Genomic DNA, 16,412 nt, shown 5'->3' with positions numbered 1-16,412 from the left:
TTTTCTTGGAAACGAGAGTTGATCTCGTCAAGGTATTTAATGGTTTATAATTTTACCGAGGATCGAGTTTCTGGCGTCGTGTTTATAAGTTTATTTATAGCACTTTTAGATGTTTTAGTTGCTATAATTTTGTTGAAATAAATTATTTTTTTACTATTCTTTTGTACATCTTTTTTAATGATTTAGCTTAAGTATATGCTGATGGTCAGGTATCAAGTAGGCCTCTCAAATCTTCAGTTCCGAGATATTAATTGTTAAGTGACAGTACATAACATGTTTTGACTAACGTTGCTAAGTAAACTAGAAGTTTTAAAATATCTCACTGATTCAAAAGCTGGGCAAAGGCCTTCCGCTAATAATTCCCGGTCACTCGGAACCGACCCATACGGTATGCGTAGCAAAATTTACAAAAGAAAATATTGTTTTACTTCGCATACGGATAAACCCGTATTCTTGTATAACATACATTATACACACTTCATTACGCAAATTACACGTTTAACTGCAAATGTAGTCCGAACACAAATGAAACAAAGAGAAAGCAATATAAACGGGTAATACGCAGGATAAAATATTAAAATACAATGTAATGAAGTGAAGCGGTTTAAAAATATAACGACGACTGTATTACCTAGCTAGCAAAAGCAGCATGACAGCGAAAATTCCATACTAGTCTAACCTAACTATACTCTGTTTGAACAACAACCTTACGGCTGGTTATAAAATTGGAAAATGTGGCACAAAAAGATGGAATTTTTAGATTTAAAGTTTTAAAAAATAATTTTGAAGTAAGATTCCAGCCTAGAATCGTATCTAACTTTAAACAGAATCAGCAATCAATCTAAGGGATATTGTTAAAACGAACGGAAATATCGCAAAACGTTTGCTCCTTCACGGCTAATGCAAGTTAAGTAATACTTGTCATTTTATCCTAGCTTTTATTACAATTAGAGAAATTAAAACCTTTTGATAAGAGTGATCAAATATTCTAACTTTGTTGCGTTGTTTTCATTCTGATGCATAAAGCACTAGTTAATTATGAGATGGCCTCAATAAAAAATATTTAAGGCGGTGATCGTTGTTTGAGATCAACTTTGGGCTTGTGATGTTTCATTAAGTCTGTTTGTGGTCTAAATTAAACATTAAGCTTTAACGAAATTGGAATGCGGTTTTAAATTTAAAAAATGGATGCGTGTGAAATAATATTGCGAACGCTTTCATACATTGTTATTTGGAACCGACTATAGCGATTACGATTTCCTGATACACAAAAGCACATTGATATTATAATTCCTCATCATTATAAACACTCAAACAAATAGCAAACTTTTTAACAAACTCCTTTGTACAGAACTTCGTATAAGTATATTTGGCACACAAATTTGTTGTCTCCCGGGACGAGAGTTCCGGAGACGCCGGCGTCTCCACAGCCTCCGGAAGTAGCTGTAACCCCACACCTTCCCGGAGGTAGGCACAACACTAGGGCGACACTGTACTCTCACATAGGCTGTTAAAAGGCTATCAAAGTGTAATAGGAGTCAATAGTTTCTTAAATAAACTATTTTTTTTATACGCACAAGTAAGTTTTTTCTATGTGTAACTTACACTTAAGACACCATGCCACGTGAATTTAGACATTAATGTTGACCCATATTCAACATCAACTTTAAGAAGTAACTGTTAACTTTAGTTCACACCTTGAACCAATACAGCATGACACTTAACAAGTGAAAGTATTCAATCACGATAGCCGCGAAAATAATAAAAAGAGGCTGTTTAGTATTCCTATTAATTAAATTGACCTATACACATGCTGTTGCTCACACCAAATCAATCTAAAACATTACAGTTTAAAGCAATCTGCTCAGGTATCGACGCGCAATATAAATCACACGTCCAACATTCCGGGCAGCCATAAGGGTGGGAGTGGATGAAATACAAAACGCAATATCATACATGTCAATATGCAGCACAGGTGTGGGACGACCGATATTAATACTGTGCCGGTCTGTGCTGCGACTAATATGCGCATTATGCATGAACGCCGCCTATTTGACGCACGCACGCAAGACGCCGCGCGTGTACCTCGCCTTATACCGTTTATGTTTTATGTATATTGTAAGGGTGTGGTTACACGCGTGCGTTTCATGGCTACGCTTTATAAAGTGTTTGTATTGTTCGAGTGTTTATTGGAATAGTAATGCGGTTTCGTTATTATTAAGGTAGGGTGTCGTTTCAAATGTAAGTTAATTGAAGTCGATTTTTTTCTTCGGTATACATTTTATAAATGACTATTTTAATCGAGTAAGTTCTTCATAACTATTCGGAGGCATGGTAGCGCCCTCGCCAAGTCAAAAAGACGAGCACAGTTCCACCATTATACATTACTATTCTCAAACTTGATTTAATCTAGTATTTAATTATTTCCTTCTATCGCACACATGTGACAAGTACATCGGTATATGTAAGTACGGCAGACGGCCCCACGCGGGCGCCAGTTGTTACAATAAATACAGCCTTTCTAAACAGCGCATGTAAATAACACGCTGGCAAACTGCCCCTATAGCTCACTACACCTCGCCGACTGACGCAGTTTGGGAACTAGTGCGTTTGTGTGTTAACTTACTATTTAAATAACGCTAGAGTGATTTAGGTCATTGTAAGAAATGTATGTTTTTTTGCGTTTCTTTTTCAAGTCTGTATTCAGCGCGGTTGAAATCTTAGTGTAGCACTAGCACCACGCACAAATATGAATTTTAAAACATGGGTTTTACTGAAGCGAAGTAAGTCTAATTACTGAATATCCTTATAAAATATCTTTGTCGACCGGTGGAATGGTGTTGAAAACAACAGACGTAATTACAAACTAATTTGCAAGACAAGACGGCTAAAAGTACAACCTAACCTTTATATTCCTAATAATCTTTTAAGACAAAATGTTCCCTACAATGATACTAAACATAACAGCCCACATCTATCCACCCGTAAAAATATTTCCACGTAACAAAAAGCCGTAAATACAAACAAATATAATATTCTTCAAAGTGAATAAAGTAATACGTCTCGGATTACAGACGTGAAACAAAAATAACTGAAATCATAAGACGAAGCCTTACGACTGAAAGTGAACTGAAATGCGAGAAATATCCTGTTTACAAATACTTTTCGTGTAAAAGACGGAAAAAATCGGGGAAATGAACGAACGTTATATAAACTGTGTAATGTAAGTTCTTATACGGTATCATTTTAATATAAGTTGACTTTGTTTTTAGTTTAAAATCAGCCTTTTATTGTTGTATTGTTTCTAAGTTGAAAAGGGCTGATTTTATGCATAGTCAATTTTTTATTTTATTTAAGTATCTTTTGTTACCAACAGCTATTTATGTATTGTACAAATGTGTATTTCTACATTTTCTACAAATAACTCTACAATCTTAAAATTTATTTAAATCAAATAAGCATTTAATAAGGTGGATGTCATCCTTTCTTTGAACTGAGACGCATATATTAGGATTGCATGTTTCTTAAATATACCAGTTTGTATCTGGATCTACGGCGTAGCGTGATAGATGTAGCCGTCTACGCCGTAGAGTGCTACGATTTGTATTCGTAGCGTAGTGCGAGACTATTTTTGATCAACATTTTATTTGATAGTATCAACTTATCATGCTACAAGTTTTTCCGGGCTATTTAGAAGTGTTTTTACTTTGGAATTTCGTTCTCTTAAACTCAAATCTGAGATATTTTTCTAGTAAGATATAAAATTCTCTAAACATTAATTACAACATCTTATACTCGAATAAAACTTGAAATTTTTCTCATTAACAAAAAAGTTTAGTTGAGTCCACTTTTGTCCCGATGAGCCCACTTATACCTGCTCAGCATTTGTTTAAGGCTGTTTTAATAAAACCTTCTCGAGTGCTTCCTACGCTGATTCTTCAAAGTCGGAGTATACAGTATACGTATAACAATGTCTGTCGAGAGCTCTCTGATGTTCTTAATATTATATGACTTACCCGTTGTGGGGTGGACAGAAATGTAACTTACCTGTAAATAAAAATGAATCATTAGTAAATCGGCATATTGTATGGTACGTTAAAGTTAAAAATATGAAATTAAAAACACACTATGTTTTTATCCTACTCCAAAAAATTTTACAATTAGAAAGTCGACCAATTTACGATTGAAATTGAATGTCTAACCAAACACATATCGCATATTTTAAAATGTCTAACAGACAAGCAAAATAATGCCCCTCTTCCACAAACCTCGTTGCGTTCAAAATATAAGCGTAAAAATACCAGAATGAAAACTGCACCCAACTTAGTAAACTTCATAAATAAAGCATGAGCATCAGGTAATATATCTGTTTAACTTAGCTCCTATATAAAGGCATATAATAAGCCATTAGCGGGAGCCGGCTCTACTTCACCAACTATTTAAAACTCTGCAACTCTGAGATAATGCCGGGAGAGTTTGATTACCTGCAGACTATTATAAAGGTATTTATTATGGGGATATCAGATAGTTTCAATGTGGAAAGATGAGCAATAAGGTTCTATTGGAAAAAGTGGAGATAATTTTTTGTTGTGACATATCTCCAAAATATTGGTGAATTAGTAAATACGAAGAAGTGTATTTTCTTTTATCTGAGTTCGTACCGTACATACTTTTGGATAAAAGCCTCAATCCCTTCACATTCCATACATAAAACTAGGTAGGACTTTATTAAGACGTACTAGAACTACTACATTACCTAACACAAAATTTGGAGAGGGCAGTAATTTGATATTGAGTATTATCATTAAAAGAAATATGAAACGTGGTTAAATATTTCATCATTTCGCACAGATTATATTCGAAAAGTTTCCTTTTCGCGAAGTTTACATGAAGTTTCATCTCTGTTATGAAAACTCATCAAGGTTTCAATTCGTTTGAGCCACAGACTATACGAGCAAAAGACATGTCATATGTGACACAAAATTTAATTAAGCTTTTCGTAACTATCCGAAGGAACAGTTGCATTTTCATTTCTACTTATTCATTTTACAATTTAAAATACATAATAAAAAAGATCTTACAGACAAAAGCGAATACTAACACTAAACATAGAGATTATAATGAGACTTGTGCGTTAGACCTGGCGTTACTAGCAAAACAAGTCGTATTGACACGTGACCTACATTTGTCAGAAAACCCATTCCGGTTCCCCCGTAGTGTCATATCTCCAGTTTGTTTAATCTTATATTGGAATACTGAAAACTGAACCAAATATTCCGACGTAACTGCAGCGCCGAATTACTAGGAAGCTCAAAGGAAAACTAATCTCCGCTACGATGTAGCGTACGGTTACAGACTACGAGCTACGGGCTACGAGCTACGCGAACTGATAAAAGTTTTTCAAACGTCAGTAGTTTGCAAAACAACTGTGCAATAAATGAAATTCAAACGGAAACTGAATCTTAATAGAACTGTCTTTGATATCACAAAAGTTAATTTTGAATCTTATTCTTTTAGCTGAGTATTATAACTTTTTTTATAACGACTTATCATGAATTAAATCACGACTTTTCTCCAAACACCTTTTACATAATAGAATGTAAGGCTCTACCTACACTTACAGTAAACACACCGAGAGCCTTAACACTTGCCATAACTTCAGGAACCTGCACGCTTCCTCCCCCAAATCTCTAAGATAATCAAACAGAACTCTTCCATTAACGAAGTGCGGTGAATTAAAACACATCGAGTTATCGCGCCATAAGCCTACGTGTACAGTCAGGAATAAAAGCCGATTGAAATAATCACATTTGAAAAACTGATAAATATTTGCTTGACTGCTGGAATAGTAGCAAAGTAAATGTCATCAGGCAAGCTAAGAGATCAAAAAACGGGCCGCAGTTTTTGAACCCCATGACCATTAAAATTTGTCGTGTTATCCCAAATGTTAGTCTGAAGATTATAATGTGTGCTTTGATTCGAAGATTAATGAGACTAACGGTCTCATTAAACTCCTAACTCCTTTGATTTAAAATTTCAAAAATATAAATAAATAAATAAATATATTTATAAGTATATTTCATTATGATTTTGTAGTCTGAACACATACAGAAACTCAATTATTTTATTCCATTCAAAGACTTGTCTTATCAACTGTACCTACGGTGCGGATTCTTGGCGAAAGTTTCGCGAATTGGCGGGAGTTGTACGTCACAACACATTCCTCGCATTCCCGGCAGCGGGAGCCATGTAGGTGGTGTCAGTAGGTAGGCTTGCATAGTTTGTCATGTATGGCTTAATTTACAAGTATATACGGCGAGAAAGTGGAAATACTAGGTCATACTGAAAAGGTTATAAGATTCTGTTTTTATGTAATTGGAAATAGTGAGGTCTAACCAAGAACGTATAACGGTTTGAGTTTTGAAAGGGGGGTCGTTGGTTTTCGCAACGTTTTAAGTAAAATAATAAATAAAAATGTCTCCTCAAATAAATAATACTCTGCAGAGAAGCAAAGGCAAGTTGAGCTAAACAATTAACCTACCAAGCTAATTTCAAACAAAGTAATGTCGAAGCATACCTTCGCGGTACTTCTGAAACTTGTTCATTGTAACATGTTTCATAATGATGTTAATATAATTTATTCGCGGCGATTCTCAAAGCAAAGGGTAAACTTGTCTCTCTAATAGAATTGAATTAAAATTTGCTTCTTCGCCATTTGTGCCCCAAGATCAAGTTATACTAAGTTACGAGTTTCTTCGTTTAATTGTGTTTTAATTAACTTAATAATAAACTTGTGTTCTCGTGTTTGAGACCATAAATCTACTTAATGCTAACTTAAAGTGTAAGATTTTGGTATAAATTGATTTGGTCTTTGATACAATATGATTTTAATCCAATTTTAATTAGGTACCTTCGTAAGTTTAAACTTTCTTACTTAAATATTTTAATTTTCTGAAGGTTACTTTTGTTGGACTTGCTTCGTAAAGTTTGGCACACTCTGAGTAATCAAATGAATGAAATCATGAATGCACATACTCAACCAGAAGTTTGAAGAACAATTTTATTGAGCATATTGTATAAAACCCTAAGATATTTTCAAAACTTAAAAAATCCTGTGAAAAAATAACGCTCAGGTGACATCTGTTGTTAGAAACCATGAACGCATCTGCCGTTCACAAAACTAAGCCACAAATCCCGTTTCAGTTACTGGCAACAGTGAAATGCAAACACTTTTCAATAGATGGCGCTAAAACGTAGCTCTTTGGTCCGCCCTCTAGTGTTGGTAACGTACACTATCGTTTAGTCGAATACTTGCAAGTTTCAAGCGTTCTTCACAGATGGCGTTAAATCAACTATACAACAATGAGGTTCAGGATTTGTGTTGATTTGGGTATTTTCTATGTAATAGTAACATTGAAGGTAATACGGTAAAGACTATAGGCTGCATATCTTATAGACTTGATATTGAGTATTGTCAACGTTATTGCTTGAATTATATATTGCTAGATCAAATCGTAAGCCTTAATATAGTAAGCCTTACCTTTAACAGATGAGGGTCTCTCTCAGCAGCGTCCAGCAACGACTCCGCTTCGCTCAGCCACGCCACGAACTTTTCCAAGGAACGATCGAAGTTCTGCAGCGACGATACCGCTGAATGCAGCGCCTTGCCGCGGGCGACAATACTGTAGGTGAACACATTACGTATTAGGTAAGCTAACTTAAGCTAACTTAAGGTATGACTGTCAATATTCAAAAAATGTTTTAAGTCATCCTAACACCAAAACTTATGATAACAATGTCAATAATGAATACAGCTATTGACAGGTATCAGTCATAATAACTTTGATATGATAAGAATGTTTTATATGCAGGTGGCGGCGAAAGAAGGTTAATTATAATATTGTATTCACTATCTTATGACAAAATACAGTTTTATGTGAAACGATAATCCATAAAACATAATGTATGATTAACGTACGGTAACAATTCAACTTTTGTTGAATTGTTACCGTTTCTCGTCTGGCTTCACAAAACAACAATCGTCAGGTAAATGTTTGAGAATATTAAATAAATAACATCTACCTTCGTAGAACATTACGTCTGCTAGAACAGGGTTGTTATTTTAATCAGTTTCCTAATTAATAATTCATGAATCTTTGTGCTTTTAGGTGAATATTTATGAGTATGTTAATAACGAAAATTGGTAAATGTTTTAATTAACAGACATAAATGTTGTTATTAAAAAGATCTAAAAGAGATGCAATTACAGACAAGGTTTATCTGGTTTCGAACCCAAGACATGAAAACTGCAAGTTTACTGAATATTTTCATAGATGGCGCAGTATCCTAACACATCGGAGCGTCAAGAGATGGCGCTGTCTGAACTAGTTACGTACTGCTTTGACTACTCCAGTGCTATTACTGTTTTTCTCAAGATCTTATAAGTTTTTCACAATTACTTTTTGTATATAATAATGTTACCTGTTATTAAGCTCGTTGTATCTATGGTTGATAGCTTCAGTGGACCGCTTGATGCGAGTAGTGTCATCATTGCGATACACAGCAATCAGACGCTGTGTCAGCTGCCCAAACAGCTCGATCTGGTGCTTGTATTGATGCACTTCAGCGTGGAAGGACTGCAATAATAAAATAAAACTAAATTTCATATTTTTCTTAAAAAAAAAAAGAAATAACCCATCGTTGGATACAGCGCCATCTAGTAGCGGTTTCAAGATACGTCAGTATATCTAAACAGTTTAGCAGTGATATCTAGTAGATGGCGCTGTTCCATATTATTTTAGCAGTTAAAACAAAGATCGGCTCTCTGATAACCTAACTCATGTAATTAAATCGCTCCAAGCATATTACATTAATTTTATTCATACTTAGGGGTGAGTCACGTCATGTTTAAAAATGTTTCTTAGTCTGAAGATAGATGAGTTTTGATAAAAAAAAAAAATTGTCCTGAGTACTTTTTGGAACAAATAATAAATCTGATGAAACTGCGTTTAGCATAGTCTATTTACATTATTGAATGCCTTATAAAATGTAAATAGAATTCTTTAATAATAATATTATCAAGTACTGCGTTCTGCAGCTAAACCTGAACACATCTACAAGACTGTGTAAATATAAGCTTAGTGGTAATAAGATAAAACAATATTCCCTTCTCAGCAGACACAGAACTTACTCTGCATGTAAAGTAGAATGCTGAGGGGGGGGGGGGGCGACGCAATTAACTAGGATTTATGACGCGGTATACAAACTTAAGTTTAACTTAGTTCTAAGTAATATCAGCTTGCTCGCTTTGCTTCACCGAGTTCGAAGATAGCCGATGGGTGGGGACGTATGTATATGTCATGGTAGGTTTAAAGTGGGGTATTTAAGAGTTTCGTTTTTTTTTTTTTGGAAATTAGTCCCGTTTCTTTTGTTTCCTAATGAGACTTTGTGTTTGGTAAATCACTTGATTTGAAAATATTTTGTTGAAAAATCTATTTTTTAGCTTTTCTCGATATTCTTGTTCCTCCTTTATTAAGACAAAGCCTAGGATAAAACTTATTGTGTCGATGTTTTCAAAATAACAAAAGCTCAATTTCTTCTGTGACCTAATGCGGGGCAATTTGGATGAGATCCAAGAATACCTCTGTTACTTTATTTTTCTAGACCAGCTTAGTATTTTCTAGGTTCTAGGCTTTGAGAGTAATACTTTGATGTACGTTAAACAATTAATTTTGAAGCTTCTAAGAGAATGTATAAAATACAAGGTAAAAGATTTTAACAACCACAACTGTTAAACCAAAACTGTTGCAATGCTGCTGCTTCGACACTAAAACTAGCTTTAATCTATACTTCTATATCTATATCTATACTAATATATAAAGCTGAAGAGTTTGTTTGTTTGAACGCGCTAATCTCAGGAACTACTGGTCCAAATTGAAAAATTCTTTTTGTGTTGAATAGACCATTAATCGAGGAAGGCTTTAGGCTATAAACCATCACGCTGCAACTAATAGGAGCGAATATACAAAGGAAAATGTGATAAAATAGGGCAGGTATAAATCATAACTTATTATCTTCTACCCACGGGGACGAAGTCGCGGGCAACGGCTAGTATAAAATAAATAAAACTTCCTGCTTTTGGATTCATCATATTAATTAAAAGTGTACTCTCAAAACCGTCTACAACATAAAATTTCGTATATTTACCAGGGCCCAAGTTCCACGGTTCACACTCCACAAATTCTCATAAAAGTAAGTACATCAGAGAGTGTCTCCGTGTCCTTATGTTTCGGGCTCGCAGCCAACTCGCGGACCAGCCATTAATATCCAAGTGATACACAAACAGACTTCGTTATTATTAGAGGACGTCTCTCTGTATACATGTATGTTTGTATGTATGTGTGTTACAAGTAATTATGCTAATGCGAAAAGTTTGCGGAGACACTGCAGACTTCATACTTTTGCTGTTTTTAAAGAAAATTGTGTTGTAAGGTTGGTAAAATGAAGTGTTTTGAATTATCAAAATGTAAGAAAATAGTATTTTTCGTAACGATTCAATTATATGAAAGATATTTAATATCGAAAGATATTTTTTATTATACCAATGTTTCAGATCTGCAACTCAAAAAAATGGCTATATTTACTCGTATATATGTTTATATTTAGATGAAAAAATATTCATTTATTGCATTTTAATACTTATCAGTTGCCACACAAGGAATTAAACCAAATCGACACATTTCCAGAAATATTTTTCCAGAATCTTTCATTTCCATATCCTACTACATATTTTAGAAACGGCAATCATAACACAAGCTATACAGTAATGTTTCAGTAAAACAGATCGCTCTTATGACGAAGCAGAATAATGTATTATCATGCTCATGGAAACAACTACACAAAGCTTTCTAAAGCAAATGTACGAAGAGTATTATAATACACATTAATATCTAAATTGTATTGTCTCGTCAAAGAAATGCCGGTAATTTTTGGAGACATTTTGCTAAATTCGCCTTTTCACCCGTTTCTCTTTTTCATAAGTTTATGGAGTCATAAAAAAGAAAAACCTTAAGCAGAAAGAAAAATCGATTTTTTTCTTGATCTTTGCGCGATGCACCGAGCTACGCGATATAACGCGGCGTCTCTCTTCCATAACTACAATTTCATACTTAATTCGCGAGGATTGCTTGATTGATAATCATTAATTAAGAAACAATAAGAATATCATAAAAGCAAATATGTTTAACCATACGCCTATCTTTTCGCCCACCTTTCACCGCTTCCTAAATGCTTTTGCTGTGAGCGAAGAAACGACGCAACAAACTCCCCAGCAACACGCTGTCATACAATACATTATGGGCATAAAAACGTTGGAAATTTGTTTTTGAAAACTGTGTCTTGTTTAGACTCTACTTCATCTTTAAAATAAAATGTTTCTAACACGAAAAGATAAGACATATACGTACAAACTGAGCGATTTTCCTTTCAATTAGTTTCATTATCAGTTTCGTCGGCTGCGATAACATTCGAACACGTATGAAACCTCCTTTCACCTTTCACGCGGTTGTGAACGTGATATTTCACTGTTCCAGGTATTTTGAGTTTCAAATACATATAAATGTCACACTTGTAGTCTATAAGGAAATATCTAAGTTACTTGATTATAATGCTTGCTAAACGATGTACAAACTATTTTGTTTTTGAGAGATAATATTAATAGAAAAACAGAACCATCTAATACTGCTATTGAATACCGCATAGGAAAACAAAAAATAGACTCTACATTTCAAAGTTCTTGAAGGTACAAGAAATGTTTTATGAAACTATTACTACGTTTATCAGAGTACCAGAAAACTATTTCATTTGTTCCATCCCTGATAGAGAAAATAATAATGAAATAAGACATGAGAGATAATGGGACATTATCCAGTGAAGCGAAATAACTCTAAGAGACAGATCTGAACGTAACGTGGGAAATGTAGGACGCGGGTGTGGATAAGAACCAATAGATCAAACAAGATATATTATAAAGTGATGTCACTATAGCAAATAATAAAAAGCGTAACCATTTTTTTAAAATAGATCTCTATTTATTTCAGCTCTATTTAAAAAAAAGACAGTTGTAGATTACGGAATCTACAACTGTCTACGCGTCCTACGCCGTAGTAATCTCGTAGCATTTATTGCTTTCGCTACGCGATCGCAAGGCCAAGATTAAGGTTGTACATATTTTTGAGCAATTAAATAGAGTGATAGTAATTATATCAACGTGTTTCAGGCCTTTACTTATTTAACTCTTAATTTTAAAACACTTTTTTTAAATGGCGTACTTATAACAAATGTAGCTAAAGTCCAAAAACATTTATAAACACTATTTCAGTTTTTGAAACTGGTTCCAATCGCTACTGACCCAACAAATCCGTCAAAATAAGGCTATAGCCTTATTTCGATATAAAAATAACTATGATCAAGAAAGCTATGAAACTTTAAATCGTATTACTAAAAGTTTCCAATTTCCGCTTGAAACTGTAAAGTTAACTCTATGGCAAGATTTCCAGTTTCTTCACATCACGCATTCCACATCTGTGTCGTGTTCCGTCACGTCCGCAGACCTAATACCAGTCCCTACCATGAAATCTTAAAGGACTACTGAGGTTGGTATAACTGGTTGCTGTTGAGGAAACGAGACACCGCTATGCGTAATGTAGAGCCATCTCGCTTTTACGATAGCAGCCTAGTGCTAAGAACTTATGGTACAGGTACAGTCTGCCTCGCTCCGGGCCTGGCTGTACCTAAGGTGTACGACCTTTGTATTACTTGAGACATTTACATATAGAGTCAGCTCGTGTGATAAGTTTGAGGTTGTTTTGCTCCTGAATATAACTTGGAGAGAAAATTTCAATCTGCATGCTTAAGTTTGGGTTAAAAATATTGTGGTATATATCTGACATAGCGGTTTCAGCTACTTAGAAAATTAGATTTCGGTAGAGTTTTTGAGGTATCTAAGTTTTAGAGGCTTTGCTTTTTGACTGATGGTATTGTTTCTATATTCATCTGCTTTCAAAGCGAATTCGATACATACTTCTAATATATATTTTCCTAAATTAAAATTCTTTTAGATTTCTTGCTCTGATTTGACTATTTCAAGGTATTAAGACTAATCGAATGAACTAAATGTAAGTTAAAATATTTTTTATGACTTGACTCCTTAACGCTGCTCTGTCGATTTCAATAGTTTAATATTTCTTTATTCTATAACATCATAAAGTTATTTTTTCAATATCCTGTCTAACCTTTTGCTCCCTAAGCTGCATCTCCAACACATCAGCGGTGTTGGCCGGCGGCTGCATGGCGGCGAGGCGCGCCTCCATGCGCGATAGCCAGGCGTCCGCGTCGCGCCGCCGCGCCTCGTACCGCTGCGAGTCGCCCAGCATCGCGTCCAGCTGCGCCTTGCGCTGCAGCACGCGAGCATTCGCCTCGTCCCAGTGCTCGCGGAGCGCTGTTACTGTTGGATAAAGGGAAAAGTGGTTAGAAAAGTTAAAACTGGAAAACAGGTCAGTGGAAAATTAATGTAGAGTTTATAAAACAGAGCGACGTTTATAAAGTTCAAAGATAGAGCTACGTACGCACATACTTTTGTATTAATCTATACCTATTCTACTTAACAAAGAAATAAATAGCGAACGACAGAAATAATCATCCAGGCCATTACAAATTAATGTCAACATCTTTTCCCAATACGGCCCCGACACAATAATACGAAATATCTCAGCCAATGACAAATAATACTGTCCACATTGTCATCCCAAAATAAACGAGTATCATGGCCACCTGTAATTACGGAATACTCTCATATTTGTTACAAAGGATATCGGAACAATACACAACACTAATGAAATATTGATACGCACATAACATAACAACCCAGAGGGACGGTCTGTCAAAATCATACATCATACACACAAATTCAAATACTCGATACAGCGAGCACAAATACAACGAAACGTAATACGATATTGAAAATACACGGAGTATCGCATTTGTTTGAATACCATTGCGCCCCGAGACGCGATTCCTCGATAATGTTATTGAAGGAAACCAGTGATGTATTCTAAACAAGATTTGCGCTGATTTGTTGTGACGTTCAGTTTTCAGTTTTCCGACGGCAACAGATGAAAACTGGGGATAGGTAAATATGAAATAACTTCGTAGTAAATTGGTTTTCGATGGATAAACAGGATATTGTCAGAATGTATGACATGCGAACTTGATTAGAAATTCTGTAATAAAGGTTGGAGGGATGTAAGAGAGATGTTCAATGGAATTACTTTGTCGTGTGTTCAAAAAGCAAACGAGGGCTGATATTAAAACTGTTATCAATAACAAGTCAACAAAAACGTTTTTAATGGTGAAAGAATGAACAAAAATTTTCGTCAATATAGCTATGTCGTGGATTAACATATTAAATTGGTAAGCTCATTAATATCTGTCTACCCTTTAAAACATCGTCGCTATAGTATTCTGTATAACGTTGCGGCTCCGCCTAACATTGTTAATTCAAACAAAACATACGAAACAAACAAATACTGAACACAAACATTAGAAGCCAATCTCAAGCGGATACAGATGTATGACTTTTATGAATTATATAACATGCAATCAAGAATCATACACTACACTCAAATATAAACCGTAGCTATAAAAGTATAGAGTTGAGTTTCCAATGGTTGTTGAAAACCAAGTATCCAAAATATGGGTCTCTTTTGAAGATGTATTGTGGAACGTTCACCATCTTTCATGTCGGACTAAAACGGATCGCATGATTATTAATTAATTAATAAAGGATGATTTAATTAGCCGGCTAATACATTAATTAATAGATGTAATATTTATTGTTGTTCATTTTGAAGTGGTAATATTTTACTTTTTTTTGCTAAGTTTTCCATCAAACTCTCTCTAGCTCTTTTTTAATATTTTTAAGAATCTTTGTTCTTTGCAGCATATAACTTTGTAACATATAGGAAAATAAAACCAAATGAAATCCTCAATACAATAACATGTTGCACATGTTTTTGAAATTCGCCTTTCTGTTCCACTTCTTTACATAGATGCTACTCTATATACTAGACAAAACAAAGACAAATATTGTATTTACAAAGTGTAAGAGAGATTTCCAACACAATTTAAACGATCCGAAGCTATCTTGAGCGGGAGTCGCTTCACGCCGCACTATAGACAAAACATTCAAAAAATCAACACACAGCGCACAGTGCGCCAACTCGTGTGAGCCCGCGCCAAAACTTGTGCTGCAAATGAGATGCACTGTGGGGCAAGTGAGGGCACTGGGAGGGAATAGTAGCTATTGTTTGAGTTAGTTTAAAGTTTTCGAATAATGTGAATTGAATATTTTTATTTGACTTCTATTTGATTTTCTAGAGATTTAAGTTTATTGATGTGTTATTTTAACTTGAATATTAATCTAAGCGAAGTTAATTGTACAAAAACTGCTTAAGACGACGACATCTGCAAGCGTTATTTCTGCAAAGAACTTATTTTAAGAATCGTATTCCAAGCAAGAATTTTTAAGCAGACATAAAAACACTCAACTTGTACGAATCGAAGTTAATAGCACCGAGGCGCTTCAGAACATAAGTAAATACGAATAAAATAACAATCATACATCCTTACGTCCCGAAGTTATTCGTAACGGCGCCGTAAAACTTTGACGACATGCCCATTACGCCAGTTAACATAAACTCCATTCAGTCAATAAAGGCTTTTTTAGACGATGCAAAAAACGTGGAGTGGTACAGTTCTAGTGCCTTGTACATGTATTGTTTCCGAATGCTCCAATATTTAGAACTGGCAACTCCAAATCATGTTACTTGTCAAAGAAAACTGTCATTCTCATACATTTGAAGTCTTTTTACACGATGATTGACTAAGCCCTCAACTTCCTGATGATCATAGCTGTAAATTTTTCTAAACTTTCACGTTATTTCGTCACGTCTAAATGAGCCTTAAAGCTTGCAAATGAATGTTTATTATCAATTCTAGCATTCATATTTAAAGCGGAGATTAGTGAGGGTAGGGAACGAATCGTAATTAATTGTCTTGTCTTATCGCGTTCGGGGAAGAGGACGTGATGAGAGTATTTAACGAATAAAAGGTAACGTATTTTAGTTGCCTTGGAGAGTTGTCTTTTTCTTTTCCTTGTTACACATTCATACATACATTCGTATTTTGTGTAGGTAAAAGAATTATGATAGTATATTTCTAGATTCTTGCTCTGACCAATTCTTAAAGTGCTATTACATATTATTAAAATTTTATTTATTATATTGCCTTGCGAAGTCCGAATATTAACTAATTATTCATATATTTCTACCGTACATGAGTGCGAGATGTCCCTT

The 16,412-nt window shown here is 34.7% G+C and overlaps 1 protein-coding gene across 2 annotated transcripts in view; it reads right to left on the bottom strand.

Annotated features, from left to right (window-relative positions):
• Positions 1-16,412, bottom strand: part of LOC113501806 (dystrophin-like) — a 357,412-nt gene that overhangs the window by 289,611 nt on the left and 51,389 nt on the right. For both annotated transcript variants that reach the window (XM_026883066.1, XM_026883067.1), the window contains exons 2-4: positions 13,293-13,504; positions 8,482-8,636; positions 7,541-7,682 (exon numbers count right to left, since the gene is read on the bottom strand). In XM_026883066.1, coding sequence (XP_026738867.1) covers positions 7,541-7,682; positions 8,482-8,636; positions 13,293-13,504 — 509 coding nt within the window. The remainder of the gene's footprint in view (positions 1-7,540; positions 7,683-8,481; positions 8,637-13,292; positions 13,505-16,412) is intronic.

Source organism: Trichoplusia ni, chromosome 16 (genome assembly GCF_003590095.1).
Source record: "Trichoplusia ni isolate ovarian cell line Hi5 chromosome 16, tn1, whole genome shotgun sequence".
In the NCBI taxonomy this organism is placed as follows: domain Eukaryota; kingdom Metazoa; phylum Arthropoda; class Insecta; order Lepidoptera; family Noctuidae; genus Trichoplusia; species Trichoplusia ni.
The sequence above is the reverse complement of the archived record's forward strand: the minus strand, read 5'-3'. Positions and strand labels throughout refer to the sequence as shown.